Source organism: Lemur catta, chromosome 1, assembly GCF_020740605.2.
Source record: "Lemur catta isolate mLemCat1 chromosome 1, mLemCat1.pri, whole genome shotgun sequence".
In the NCBI taxonomy this organism is placed as follows: Eukaryota; Metazoa; Chordata; class Mammalia; order Primates; family Lemuridae; genus Lemur; species Lemur catta.
In genome coordinates, this window is record NC_059128.1 from 73,395,743 (window position 1) to 73,411,670 (window position 15,928).

The following is a 15,928-nucleotide window of genomic DNA, read 5'->3' on the forward strand; positions in this document are numbered from 1 at the left end:
AGCTTGGGAGTGGATCAACAAAAGCTTTTTGAGTTTGTGGCTGAGATTAAGCATAAAGCAAGTTTTTTAGCAGAAAATTTGAAGAAAGCCATTATGGGTAGAGGAAGTGATGGGTACCAAAATATCAGAAGTATGAAATGTCAGATGGTAACAGAAAAACAAGCTCATCAATATTTTTGAAATAAAAAGATGAGAATGAAAGAGAATGAGCCATAGTTTCAAAGTATGTTTCCTTTTTTTCTCTTTTAAAGTAACAGACTATGCATTCATTTGTCAGTTTTTAATTCTCAGACTTTCTTGTTCACCTAAGGGAAGCTATGTAATTTTTAGTAAGACATCCATTATCATAGAAATTAATAGCATATTCACATGTAAGAGTGAATATTATGAAAATGCCTACTCTCGGTAAGAGTATGAAATATTGTTTGTGGGTATGTGAATTGTTAAAACCACCTTGGAAAATCATTATGTAAATGGGAACATATGTATATCCCATAACCCAGCATTTTCACACTTGGATATGTACCAGAGAAACCTTTGTACATAAGTACCATGAGGCCTATACAGTATTGTTCATAGCAACATTTTTTGAAATAGCAAAAAGTTAAAACAACCCAATCATCCATAGAGAATAAATGGATAAATTGTAGTATTTTTATCCTAGCTCTTCCACTGAGTAACTTTTATTTTAGGCAAGTTACTTAATCCCTCTGAGCTTTAGTTTCTTCATATGGAGTAGAAAGATAATAGTACTATCTACCTCAAAGGATTGTTGTGGGTACTAAATGAGTTAACCCAAGCAAAGTGTTTGGAATGATACCTGATACATAGAAAATGTTCAATATATTTTAGCTACCATTGCTACACAGAGGTGAAAATGACTGAAATATTGCTATACATGTCAGCATGAATGAACTTCAATGAAAGAAACTGAACAAAAACAAATCTGTCCCATGTACCATGATATTAGTCAAAAAAAAAGCTCTGTAGCTACATATTGTTTAGGGATGATACTTGTGTGGCAAAACTAAAGAAGACTAAGAAGATGGGGAAAAAAGTGACTTCGGGATAATGTTTACCTGCTGGGTATCTAAATGGTAGTGGCTGTTAATATGGAGAAACAGTTATTAGTTGTATTGGTTATGTTCACTTTTCTTAAGTTGGGTGACAAGTGCATACATTTGTTTTATTATTCTTTGTGTCATTACATATATAGACCTTTATATATAAAATATTTCCTTAGAAAACCCATGAGTCCCCTGGTTCTGGCCTCAGCTTCCTAGAACTGTGTCAGTGGTTTGGTGCGTATACTTCCTGGTATTTTAAAAATATAAATATAAATCTATCCATCCTTCTACCAGTTAGACTACTGGGATCATGCCATACTGACTGTTCTGTACCTAGCTATTTTCACTTAACAGTATCTTGTGAGTACTGTAAACATCTTTTTAATAGCTGCATAGAATTCTACCATATATATGTCATGATTTTTAACCAATCCCCTTGCTGATAGAGTGATACTTTTTTTCTTATTTTCTCTTTTTTTGTTAAAAATAGTGCTACTGTGAGAGAGAGAGAGTGTGTATGTCTATATATACAATCAGTTTGTCAAAGTAGAATTGATAGGTCAAAAGGCATGGATTTTTTTCCAGAGACATTGTCAAATTGGATTCTTACCAACAGTGCAAAAATTATTCCTATTTCTCCACACCCTTGCCAACATTGAGTGTTATTAGTTACCTATTTTTTTACATCTTTCCTAGTTATTATATAATAATGGCATGATATTTGATATGCCTTTCATTGAATGAAGTTCAGCATATTTTCGTATATTTATTACCCATTTCTTTTTCTTATGAAATAAAATTGAACTTCATCTTGTAAGTTTGTGTTTCCAAGGTAGAGAGGGGGCCCATTCCTATGAACTGTGTAAATTATGTATCTTATGCAAGGGTTCTGCAGGCAATACTGATTCTCTTCCCTGTCCTCTTCAGTATGTGCCCAGTCTCCCAACAAAGCCTTGGTAATTGGAAACCTTAGAAGGGCTTTAAATAGAAAAAACAGCAGATTTGCATGAGGAATGAGGGGATAAAGACTGGAAACAAGGAGATCACTTAGAAACTTACTGAAATAAGACAGGCAAAAAAAGATAATGAGGGCTTGCATTGCAACAGTGAATAGTGGGTATTGAGAAGAGGAAATTAATTTGAAAAACTCGGAAGATTAGCTTGTATAGAAAATTATTTTATTGACATAAAGAGATATTCTGCATGAGTCCAGAGGGGTTTGGGCAAGGGTGTAGTATGTCTCAGTTCATTATTTCAGATGAAGAGGAAAAAATGTATTTAAGCTAAAAAGTTGACTGTATTGTATTTTAAAATATGATTCGGGTGGTACGTGCCTCTAGTCTGAGCTACTCCGGATCCTAAGGCAGGAGGATCACTTGAAGCCAAGAGCTTAAGGACAGCCTGAGCAACATAGTGAGACCCCATCTCTTAAAAACATAAAAAGAAAAAAATAGGAGTAGAATTGTTGCTAAACTTGTATCATTCTAGCAATAATTATATTCATTCATGGACATATGAATTAGTTGAAAAAAATAAATGTTTAGTCTCATTAAGAGTTACACTACACCTCCAACAAAATTTAAAATAATACATTATGATTCTGTAATATATCAAAAATAAGGGGTAAAGTATTAATATATATATTAATTAGATTTTAAAATAAATTGATCATGTACAAGTAAACAAGCTTAAAAATTGGAAAATTACTCATATCATAAGAAGGAATATTAATTCATTTTATTTTCTTCCAACTTTTATCTTTTTATGACTATAATACTGCAAATAAAATTTTATATACTGAGTTTTTAACACTAAACAGTTCCCACGTAGTTGACGTGATTCACAAACCTAATTTCAAATGACCACACGATATTCCATTTGGTGGACATATAATATACTTACCTGTTCCCTTACTATGGCACATTTAGGTCATTTCTTCCTTTTTACTACTAAAAATAATTTTTTTAGAAAAATATTTTGTGCCTAAAGCATCTTCCATTTTAGTACTTTTTTTTTTGATAAATTCAAGAAGTGATCAAAATGTGTGAAAGAAAGCTTTTGATAAATTTTAATAAAATTGCTTTTCAGAAATGGTCCACATTCCTGTGTAAAATTGGCAATGAATGAGCATGCGCATTTATCACTACTTTTTTAAAAACTTTGTCAATCTAATATGTATCTAAATTTTTAACTTTGCTGAAAGACATATAATTAAATAGTAGAAAAATACATTTTTCTAGTTTAGAATTCTCTGAAATGTTAGTTTTCACAATTCATGAATAACATGTGCCTTATTGTAGATGTATACTTTGCATTTTTAATGTTTTGTTTTGTTTGCCATATCAGACACCTGAATGATGCTTCAGTAATTTTATTATCTGGGACCCATTTAGGTGTGTACTTGTAAATTCATTGTGTGATATGAACCATTCCTAGCTAATAGGTTAATTCTAGCTATTTTGATGAACATTTTAAAATCATTTGTTACCCAAATATGACACACATTTTTATTTAATAATGAAACAACATACACTTTGGATATTTACCTTTAAAAATAAGTAAATATTCTTAATCAATATAAATATGTTATTTAATTTTACAGAATATAAGTAGAATAACCCAAGTCAGTATATAAAACACTGGGTTTGTTTAGATACAGATTTTTTAAAAGTAAGCCTTATTTTAATTTATAACTCTTAAATGACTTCTCAATTAGGTTGTAATTTGGTAAAAGACAATCCAGTTCAAAAAAATTGTCACCATTAAAATCATAATTACTTTATAATTACCGCTGATACTACTATAATTCATGCTTGTTTATAGTTTTTAATCTCTTGAGTATTCCAGTTAACCCCAAGATTGTTGATACAGATATTATATCCAATTTATAATTAAAAACTGTGATTCAGAGAAGTGAATTTCCTACATTTTATTTCCTAATTGGATGAGACAAAATTCTAACTTAGGCCATTTTTCTCAACCTTTTTTTCCCCCTAATGTTTTCTTCTATTTAGTTTACTTATGATTTATGACCATTACTTGAGTCATGTATTTTAAAAAATCTCTGGGAACAGATAAATGTATTTCTTGAATTTTTTTACTCCTCCCAATTTTAATTATTTATTTTGAAGTATTTAGTCAACTCCCTTCCAGTATTTTAGCATTAACTGTCACAACACATTGGGACAACTGTTATGAAAATTAGGTAAAAATAATGATTGGTTTTGACATAGTTAGTTTTCAGTTACAGTGGATTCTCATTCCTTTTAAAAGTTTTAAAAGTTTCTCTACTCCGCTGATACCATAACAGCTTTTGGTTTTCAGAATGTATTCACTTAAATTATTATCTCACTAGATTCTTATGATAATCAAGTGTCATAAAACAGCATAAGTATTATAATTATTTTGTAATTGAGAAAACTGAATGCTAAAGAAATTAAATGTCAAAGGCTATTTTTTGTTCCAGAGCAAGAACTAGAACTTGTATTTATAAATTTAAAATATCTTAGTCATTTTATAAATTTTATTGGTTAATTTTAGAAGTAGCACCAAAAAAATTTTTTAAATCTTTTTAATTAAAAAAAAAAAAGAAAACTTATAAAGATCTAAATTTGTTAGCCCCATAGTGATTACTCTGAATTATTTTAGTGAAAGTATTTTAGCCATTTTTACTTGGCTGTCAACATTTCTTCTCAAGTAAATGTACAAAAATGGAGAAAGAAATAGCAAATAGTTATCCTATTTCTTTTACATTTATTTCATAGAAATTATTGTTTATGACATTTTAAAAGCATATCTTTAGTGACTGTCATTGATTATGTACCTAAGTCTCTTGTACATAATTTAAATTCTTCTAAGTAATCAGCAAGTTCAGAATAATTTATTCATTCACTTGTTCAACAAGTGTGTAGGCTACTAAAATTAGAGTTACTGATTTGTATTTTCTTCGTAATAACTTGTTCATTTTCTATGTACATGCATTACTTTTATTATAGTTAAAAGGTTACTAGATATCTGTTTGGTATGGCATGGTTAGCCTTTCAAATCTTAAAGTTGTTTTCATTAAGAAAGCCCATTGTTTTTATTCTGGCAACTAATGAGTTGAGGGTTGTTCCCATTAGGCAACTGAAGAGGATACTTCCAGTTCTCTAGTGAAGGATCACCTTTTCCAGCAAGAGACGGTTGTTACCAGCGAGCCTTATAGGAGCTCAAATGTAAGACCTTCTCCCTTTGAAGATCTGAATGCCAGAAGAGTCTACATGCAAAGCCAAGCTAATCAGGTGAGAATATTTTTCATCATGTTATTTTTGTGTGTAAAAATTAGATGATGTATTAAACAAGGACATTAAAACTATCTGCCCTTCACCAGGCAAAATAAACAACACAAAAAGCAAAACCAGGAGAGTAGAATTTATAATGAATCAAATCCAGAGTAAGACAACAAACGTATAGACCATAACATCTTATATACAAACATACTTGAAGGCCGGGCGCGGTGGCTCACGCCTGTAATCCTAGCTCTGGGAGGCCGAGGCGGGTGGATCGCTCGAGGTCAGGAGTTCGAGACCAGCCTGAGCAAGAGTGAGACCCCGTCTCTACTAAAAATAGAAAGAAATTATCTGGCCAACTAAAAATATATATACAAAAAAAAATTAGCCGGGCATGGTTGCTCATGCCTGTAGTCCCAGCTGCTCGGGAGGCTGAGGCAGTAGGATCGCTTCAGCCCAGGAGTCTGAGGTTGCTGTGAGCTAGGCTGACGCCACGGCACTCACTCTAGCCCGGGCAACAAAGTGACACTCTGTCTCAAAAAAAAAAAAAAAAAAAAAAAAAACAAACATACTTGAAAAGAAAAAATAGTCTGAAATAGAAGACAGTGCTTGTTTTTACTAGATCTGCAGAAATGAGACACCCATGGAGAATTGCCACTTAAATGCTAGCTTATGTTTTTCTCTCCTATAATGCTTAACAGGCATTGTCAGTGTTTGTCTTTGACTCATTTTAATGTCTCCATGTGCAGTTTAAATCCTTTGGATGGATGGGTACAGTGTTTCAAAATGCTAATACACTCAGGTTTTAGTTAAGTTTTTTAAGCCTGGAAGCCATTATAGTTCTTATTCTCAATTTCTCTTACTTTCAAGTTCCTGGAAGTCATCTCACTATAGACAAATAAGGCAGCATGTATCAGTGAGCTCATGATCAAAGATTTATGACATATTTGATACATAGAAAGGATATATACACCAAACACTTGAGAAACCACCAAAAACTTTTTAAAAATATACCCCTTATCTATCCCCTTGCCTTCATCCCAGAGGTAACCATTACCTTGAATTTTATTTGTTTAGCATTCTCATGCTTTTCTTGATAGTTTACCACTTGTTTCTTTTTCTTCTGCCAGTGGATGTTTCAGTTGTTTTTAGGTTTTTGTCATTATTAGGCATACTGCCAGTACAAACTTTCTTGTCCCCATTTATTCACATACAAGAGTTTCCTTAGAATAAGAGTGGGCTCTTGATGTTGATTTGCTACAAAAGGCTCTTGGACGTATTCAACTATAGGATTGATGTGTGCCATATGACCAAGGGATATATATTGAAAATTTGAAGACTATAGAAATAATTGTGATTGTTCCTTTACAAATTGTTTTTAACTACATGCTCTTAGATAACCTAATTACTGAGTAATAAAATTTTCAGTGTCATTTCTCTGTGTATTCTAGGTACAGATCCTTTTTGAGTTTTATTTGTGGCCAGTATCTCATAGTTTGTGATTGTTTTTTACTCTATGATATTTTGGTAAACAGACATTCTAAAGTTTATTGCAATTGAATTTATCATTCTTCTCCTTATATTGTTTTTACAAATTCCCCTCTATATATTTGGGTCTCTCTTCTCTCTTGGTCTATTTGTCTATCCTTGTACCAGTGCAATATTGTCTTCTTTACGATAGAATTACTGTAGCTCCGTAACAAGGCCTAGTATCTGTAGAGCAAGTGCCCTAACTTTGTTTTTCCTCTTGGCTCCCCCTTTTGTTTTTTTGGAGGGGAGGGCGCTGTTTGCCCTTAATCAGCTTGTTGAGTTTGATAAAAAATTGTTTTGTGGTTTATCTTTGAATTGCACTGAATCTATTTATTAGTTTAGGGGATAATTTAGTCTTATTCATAAATATAATATATCTCTTTATGTAGCTCTTTTTCTATATTTCTCAATAAAACTTCACGTTTTCTTTGTGAAAATATACATATTTTATGGGATTATTCCTTTTTACCATTTTGTGTGTTGTCATAAGTGGAATCCTTTAAAATTTAATTTGTGACTAACTTTTAAGAAACATCTCGTATGGCTTTTTCAGCTGATAAATTCTCCTAAAGACTATAGCGAAAGCACCAAATTGGGTGTTAAAAAGTGGTAATTGGGTGTATCTTAAATATCTGTTTAGTAAGTATAAAAAGATCAACATTGTCCCTTTGTCTTTTTACTTAGGGATTGTGTGAAAAAACTAATACTTATAGACTCTATTGACTCAGGTAGTTTTCCAAAGTGTATATCTGTTTAAGTAGTGTATATCTTTTTTCTGAGCAGTAAAATTGGGATAATACATGAAAAAGTGGACATTTTTACTTTTTAAAAAGATCTCAAGAATATATATTTAATATATAATTGAGGTTATTGTATTCTATCAGGAACAAAAATTTCTTTCTACTTTTCCATAATACTGTTCTGGGTTTTTTGGTTTTTTTTTTTTATTTAGCCAAATATTTAGCTCTCATTCTGTGTTTATGTGAAGTGTCATTTCGTTTATGAAGCCTTCTCAGACCATTTAATCCATAGGGATTTATTCCCCTATTAATTTCTGAATTATTACATATTCTACCTATTAGCATAGAAAACTATCCATAATATATCATTAAGTGCAAAAAGCAAGGGCACAGTACAAAGCATCCCATTTTAAAGATCCACATATTTGCACTCGTGTGTGTGTGTGTGTGTGTGTGTGTGTGTGTGTGTATGTGTTAAGTTTTTTTTTAAGAGACGGGGTCTCACTCTGTCACCAAGGCTGGAGTGCAGTGGTATGATCATAGCTCACTGTAATCTCGAATTCCTGGGCTCAAGTGGTCCTCCAGCCTCAACCTCTTGAGTAGCTGGGACTATAGGTGCACACACCACCATGCTCGGCTCATTTTTAAATATTTTGTAGAAAGGGGGTCTCCTGTTGCCCAGGCTGGTTCCAAACTCCTGGCCTCAAGCAATCTTAAAGTGGTAGGTGCCACCATGCCCGGCTAATTTTTTCTATTTTTTGTAGAGATGGGGTCTCGCTTTTGCTCGGGCTGATCTCCAATTCCTGACCTCAAGCAGTCCTCTCAGCCTCCCAAAGTGCTAGGATTACAGGCGTGAGCCACCACACCCAGCCTAAAATTTTTTAATGATAGTTAACTTGTAGGACTGGGACTGAAGTTCTGGGATGAAGATTGTTACTTTCTGTGCTTTTGTACAGTTTGAAATTTTTGCCATGTACATATATTACTTTTTATGTTCAGGGTTATAGTTTTATTTTATTAAGTTGTAACAGTGAGATTTGGATCAAAATGCTCCAGAAAAATAATCAAGAAGCAAACAAGATTGTCAAAATGTTGAAGCTAGATGATAAACATGTGGGGATTCATTATATTATTCTCCTTTTGTGTATATTCGAATTTTTCATTGTAAAATAAAAACTAAACTGATAAATTTTAACTATAATTTAGCTTTGAAATCAGCTTTGCAATTAAAAAAACTAATAAATGTATGAGGACAGTAAATGTCCCTATGATTTTTTTAATTGAGATATAATCCACATACCATAAAAGGAGTGTATAATTTGGTGGTTTTTAGTATATTCATGAGATTGTGCAACCATCACCAGTATTGAAACATTTATAAAACATTGTTATCAACCAAAAAAAACCCATACCAATTAGCAGTCAGTGCCCCTACTCTGCCAGACGCTGGCAACCACTATGGTGACATGTGTTGGGACTTTATTTCTTATTGTGGTTGAGTAATATCCACTCTGTGGATCTTTGCTTATCCATTGGTTAGTTGATGTATATTTGGGTTGTTTTTACTCTTTTGGCTATATATTACTTGTTAAAGTTTAAATGTGTAAGAAAAGACCTGATTTTTTTTTTTTAAGGTGGGAGGTGATTCAATGTTTTTTATCAAGACCATTTTGAAAAACTTCACTACCAAGAGGTTATGAAGTTTTGGAATGTCCACTGTATATGGTTTCACTAAAAGTAAGAAATTGTTTGTATTTTAGATAACATTCAGTCAGCCAGGCCTAGATATTCAGAGCAGAAGTATGGAATATGTACAGCGGCAACTGTCTAAGGAATGTGGAAGCCTGAAGTCCCAAAATAGGGTAAGTAATGTTACTTTATCTTCTGATATGGTGTGTAACTAATTAGTATATAGGTGAAGTTTTCCAGTCCTTCTAATTCTCCATATAGTTGAATTATACTAGAAAACTTTTCATTGTAAAAATTTTCTGCACATATGCTTATAAACCCTGTTACTTAAACTCCATCCAAACTTCTCATTTGAATCTGAGGGATTGCGCAGCTGTATTTTTCACCACATAAAGCCGAAAGGAATTGTATGTTGTTAATTTAAAGGACTGCATCCATCATCCTGCTTTTAGCCCAGACTTGGAATTTTTTAGCCCCAATTCCAGATACCTGAGGAATAGAAAGAAGTTTGCCCCCAACCTGGTTCAGGTGCTTGCTTGTAGACTAGTCACTATGTTTAGGAACTAGGAGATACAAATTTGCCTACTAGCAGCCCACCTTTATGATGATGGGAAGTTTCAAAAGACTTAATTTTGTTCCTTGGCCTCAAAGAGGCAATCTCTCCAGAAGGATTAAAAGGGAGGTGGAGGAGTCATTTTTCAGAGACTTTCTGTATAACCAAACTATAAATATATCTATCCTTATATTAATTTGCTAGGGCTCCGATAACAAAGTACCACACATTGGGTGGCTTAAGAACAGAAATTTATTTTCTCACAGTTCTGGAGGCTAGAAGTTCAAGATCCAAGGTATCAGCGGGTTTGGATTCTTCTGGGGCCTTTCTACTTGGCATGCAGATGACCACCTTCTCACTGTGTCCTCAAATGGCCTTTGCTCTGCACATATGTCCCTGGTGTCTCTCTGTGTCCAAATTTCCTCTTATAAAGATACCAGCTGGGTTGGATTAAGGTCTACCCTAAGGGCCACATTAGTCATCTCTTTTAGGGCCCTCTCTCCAAATATAGTCACATTCTGAGGTACTGGAGGTTAGGCCTCAACATATGAATTTGAAGTGGAGCCAATTTAGCCCATAACATTCTGCCCTCTGGCCACAAAATTCCTGCCCTTCTCACACGCAAAATACATTTCACCGTCATCCCAGCAGCCCCAGAGTCTTACCCTACTTCATCATCGATTAAATCCCAAATCTCATCTAAATATCATCTAAATCTCAATCAAGTGTGGGTGGGACTTAGGGTACGATTCAACTTGAGGCAAAATTTCTTCCCTAGCTGTGAACATATGAAACCAGACAAGTTATTGGTTACAAAATACAGTGGTAGGAAAGGCTTTCAAAAGTGAGAAATTTAAATGAAGAAAGGTGTCATGAGTCCCAAACAATTTCAAAACCTAAAAGAAAATTCCATTAGATTTTAAGCCTTTAAAAAGATGTTACAATTTTTTAAGATTTTAGGATTACGAATAATCCTCTTTGGCTTAATGCTTTGTCCTCTGGGCCCACTGTAATGGTAGCCCCAGCCCCTCAGCCCTAAGTGTCAGCATCACCCCTGAGGCTCTGGCCCACTGAAACTGAGGACTTGGCCCCATTCTTTGGAACTGAGGAGACAGCCTGCCTTCAGGCCATTCTTCCCTCTTTCTGCAGGATAACATGTGTTCACATCCACGTAGCTTCCTTGGCCCATCCTGTAGAATTCCAGAAGTCTTACGGCCCTTTCTTCATTTTGTCCTTTCTCTGTCTCCTTCAGTCCCAATTGGCAGCATTTCACTTTCTCATATGGTTGTCCAGCTACACCTAGGTGTTCTCTTTAGTACTGAGGTCCCCAACCCCTAGGGCTGCAGACCAGTACCAGCAGTCCCTGGCCTGTTACCAACTGGGCTGCAGAGCCGTGCCTCCCCGCCCCTCCACCTGTGGAAAAATTGTCTTCCATGAAACTTAGAAACCAGGCCACACACACAACAGGAGGTGAGTGGCAGGTGAGCGAGCAAAGTTTCATCTGTATTTATAGCTGCTCGCCATGGCTCACTCAGTGAGCGCCACCTCCCACCTTCACCCCACCCCCATCTGTGGAAAAATCATCTTCCATGAAACTGGTACTTGGTGCCAAAAAGATCGAGGACTACTGCTCTAGAACATGCTTTCTCATTTTTTTCAATTTGCATAGACTGAGAATTTTCCAAATCTTTTAAGTTTGGTTCCTTTTGCTTAACAATTCCTTCTTCAATTTTTCTCTCTCCTTTCACATTTTACTGTAGGCAGCAAGGAGAAAGTAGGCTACAGTTCAACACTTTGCTTAGAAATCTCTGCTAAATATCCAGGTTCATCACTCACAAGTTCTACCTTCCAAAAAGCACTAGAACACAACTTAGCCAAGTTTTTTTTTATTTTTTTATTTCAGCTTATCATCACGGGGATACAAACTTAGCCAAGTTCTTTACCACTTTATAACAAGGATCGCCTTTCTTCTGGTGTCCAATACATGTTCCTTATTTCCATCTGAGACCGCACCACAAGCACCTTTAAAGTTCAAATTTCTACCAGCAGTCTCCTCAAGGCTCATTCTAACATGCATCTCAAAGCTCTCCCAATTCCTAAGCCACTTCCACATTTTTAGATATTTGTTACAGAGGCAACCCACTTCTTGGCAACAAAATTTGTATTTGTCAAGGCTCTCCAGAGAAACAGAACCAATAGCATATGTAGATAGGTAAGATAGATAGTTTTACAATATTTTAAGGAATTGGCTCCTGTGATAGTGGAGATACAAATCCAAAATCTGCAGCGTAGGCTGGCTGGAGACCCAGGAGAGAGTTGTCATCAGAGTCCAAAGGCAGCCTGCTAGCAGAATTCCTTCTTGCTCAGGGGGAGAGCAGTCTTTCTTTGTTCTATTAAGGCCTTCACCTGATTGATTGGCTGAGGTCCACCCACAGCACGGAATGTACTGTGCTTCGCCCATAGTCCACCAGTTGAAACGTTGATCTCATCCAAAAAAACACATCATAGAAACATCCAAAATAATACTTGAACAAATATCTGGGCACTGTGGCCCACCAAGGTGATACACAAAATTAACCATCATAGTCTTTATTGCAGTTTTCATTTCTTTCCTTAGGTCCCTTTGAAATCAATCAGACATGTCAGCTTTCAAGATGAGGATGAGATTGTCAGAATAAACCCTCGAGATATCTTAATACGTCGTTATGCAGACTACAGACATCCTGACATGTGGAAAAATGACTTGGAGAGAGATGATACTGACTCCAATATTCACTTTCCTAAACCAGACAGTAAAAAATCAGACTATCTGTACTCTTGTGGGGATGAGACTAAGTTAAGTTCACTCAAAGACTCTGTGGTATTTAAGACACAACCTTCCTCATTAAAATTTAAGAAGTCAAAACGAAGAAAAGAGGATGGTGAACGTTCTCGCTGCGTTTACTGCCAGGAGAGGTTTAATCATGAAGAAAATGGCAGGGGAAAATGTCAGGATGCTCCAGACCCTATTAAAAGATGCATATATCAAGTTAGTTGCATGCTCTGTGCAGAGAGCATGTTGTATCATTGTATGTCAGACTCAGAGGGAGATTTTTCTGATCCCTGTTCATGTGACACTAGCGATGACAAATTCTGCTTACGATGGTTAGCCCTGGTAGCTTTGTCTTTCATTGTACCATGTATGTGCTGCTACGTCCCTTTGAGAATGTGCCATCGCTGTGGCGAGGCGTGTGGTTGCTGTGGTGGGAAACATAAAGCTGCTGGATGAAATGATCCAGTGCCAGAATGAGCTTAAAATCTTTGTTTCCAGGAATTAGCTAACTTGGATTTGTGGAAGCTTTTGGCAAGCAATATGGAATCTTGCCTGGTATCATTGGGGCCACACGTGGAGGAAGCAGAATTCATCAGTTCTTGGCATTTCACAAATGCTAGCCATGCCTAACTTTTTCCCTTGAGTGCATGGCATGTTTTGTTACAGGTTGTAGTATTTGCAGAAGGAAACCATTTCTGGTTATTGGCTATAAAAAGTCAGCATAAAACATGATCCAACTAAAAGGGATTAATTTTTTGGCATTTTTGTATATTTATGCATTAGGTGATGGGACTTTTAAAGGTTTGAATTTATTAGGACATGAACTAAAAAGTGCACTAGGGGACAGTTGATTTCAATCTAAGAAAAGTTAACACTTGGGAATTATAAGAAATAAAACAAGTGCAACTAAATCATTTATTAGTTGTTTTTTGAAAGCAGTTTTATGTATAAATAACAAATGTTTATATTTAACTAAATGTAAGGTACGAATTATTACATATTAAACTTTTCTTCCCCTTCCTAGTTCTGAAGTAGATAGACATCTATCTACTGTCACATTCCATATATTTTGAATATTTAACTCATCTAGTTAACGTTTTTATTCCATGTGAATGATTTGATATTTTCATCCTCATTTCTCTTTGGCTACAATTTATATTGAGTTATATCTGTACATTATGGTAATCTAAAGTCCTTAAAAATATTCTAATAGCCTTGAGTGACCAACTTTTTTTAAAGCACAGATGTAATTGTCTAATGTTCTGATGGGAACGTAACACTTATTTTTATATAAAAAGAGACTGAGTAAACATAGAAAAAAGTGAGGTTTTTTTAGTTGTTTGTTTTTTGTGGTATTCAACCAGCAAGTTGTTTTCTTTCAGAGTTTCCTCCTTCAAAAAATCATACTGCATTTACAAATGTTTTACAAGGCAAAAAGCGTAACTGGATAGTTATTGTAAAAGTTTCCTCATGAGATCTCCGTTTATCATTCTAACTCAGAATATGTTCAGCTGTGTTACTAATTTTTTTAAGTTAATCCTCAGTGCTTATTATTTACATAACAATGGTAGCTTTTCTCAGTTGCATTTTATTTTTATTTAAACTGGCCAAAAGCAGAATTATTTTATGTTAAAAATGTGTGCTAAACTATCCCAGGAAAGTATTTAATCCAACATTGTGAATGAAATATCTTGTACATATAAATTTATTTCTTTTGCAGAGCATTATATTACTGGATGTTTAATTTACAAAGTAGTTGGGTAAATGTTCCAACAAACTGTTTAGTACCTTGAGGTCATTTTTTTTTTAAGTGTTACATTAAAACTCTAACCAAGGAAAGGGTTCTTTAAGAACATTCCCTTAGAGGGATAAAGTTGAGAAGTGTGCCTTTTTTTTTTTTTTTTTTTTTTTTTTTAATGGCTTGAAGTTGACGTTTCAGAGGTGATAAAAATTAAAATCACACTACCATTGGAAGCTCATTTTCTATGCAGGTCTTAAATGTCATTTATGTATCATTCTTTTTGTATGTCACACTGAAGCCTGTGTTACCTTTCTTCTTTTGCCCCATATCAAACTGAACAATGTATATAACACTATCTGTCTGTAAAATACTTTTTTTAAGAAAGCATTTATATTTATATGACAGCTTGAACTGACAACATTGTGTATATAGATCATCTTGAAGTATTATTTCACATTGAAAAGAAGAAAAATATATTGATAACTATAGATGTTATGAAGAAGAGGGTATTTCTAGTTTTGTACTAAAAATCAATTGGATGAACTAAATCCAAAACATGACATTATTGTAGCAGCGATTTTAAGTCTTATTTTTACTGTTTGTATATGTGAATGCTGCTACACCAGATGATCTTCATCCCTGAAGTTTTCAGCTAAACTTGGTTTCCTAGAATAGACTGTTAACTTTCAAAATTAATTTTTATTGGTGAAATGGAAATATTGGTTTTCCTTGTGAATAAATTTTCATATTTGTAAGTGCTGAGTTTATAATTCAGGTTTGAGCAAGGTGTGAATTACTGAAGAAAATAACTTGCTGGCTATATAGGAAAATGCTGTGGAAGTGAACTGTGTATATACTTCTGGGAAGAACAAATTTAATCATTTCTTCTGTTAAGCACTAATCAGTATAGTGCGACTCCTGGTTCTGTACTGTATTTTATATGCGACATATATGCTTTAATATTTTAATGTTTGTGCATTAATATTTTCAATTTGTTTAACCACTTTGCTGCTAAGATTTTGCCGTCCCATTCCCATTTTTTCCTTTACAATTTTAAACAAGTTTCTTCATTAAAAACTATGGTGATGAAATGGTTTTTATTTCACCTTGGATCTTTATAGTTAAAACACACAGTTTCCAAATCAGTCTAGAAGACTAACTGGTGATATACTGTTATCTGAATCCCTGTGTGGAAATTTTCTCTTGAGTGAATTAGAATTCCTATGTGAAAACAAATGGGTAGTTTAAATCTCTGATTTTTAAACATGTGTATAGGTACATTCAGGAAGATTTTCTCATTCTCTCTACAAATTTGGCACTGCCTGCCAATTGGCTTTTCCTCTAAAACTTGTCTTTGTTTTTAATCTTAGTGTAATCAAATGGCTCAACAAAACTTCCTTAGTAATAGTTAAATATTGAAGATGAAATCATCTAGATGGCATACGAGGAAAAACTTGTTTTGTTCAGAGTTGATAATTCTTAAATGACATTTCTTCTGTCTTGAAAAGAGGAATTATTTGATGTCTGA

At 34.3% G+C, this 15,928-nt stretch overlaps 1 protein-coding gene across 1 annotated transcript in view; it reads left to right on the plus strand.

Moving 5' to 3' along the window:
- The window catches only part of SPRED1 (sprouty related EVH1 domain containing 1), a 100,441-nt gene extending 84,950 nt beyond the window's left edge, over nt 1–15,491 (plus strand). The window contains exons 5-7 of the mRNA XM_045527967.1: nt 5,189–5,347; nt 9,366–9,467; nt 12,465–15,491. Of these exons, the coding sequence (XP_045383923.1) occupies nt 5,189–5,347; nt 9,366–9,467; nt 12,465–13,115 (912 nt within the window). The 3' untranslated portion in view covers nt 13,116–15,491. The remainder of the gene's footprint in view (nt 1–5,188; nt 5,348–9,365; nt 9,468–12,464) is intronic.
- Nucleotides 15,492–15,928: the final 437 nt, after the last annotated feature.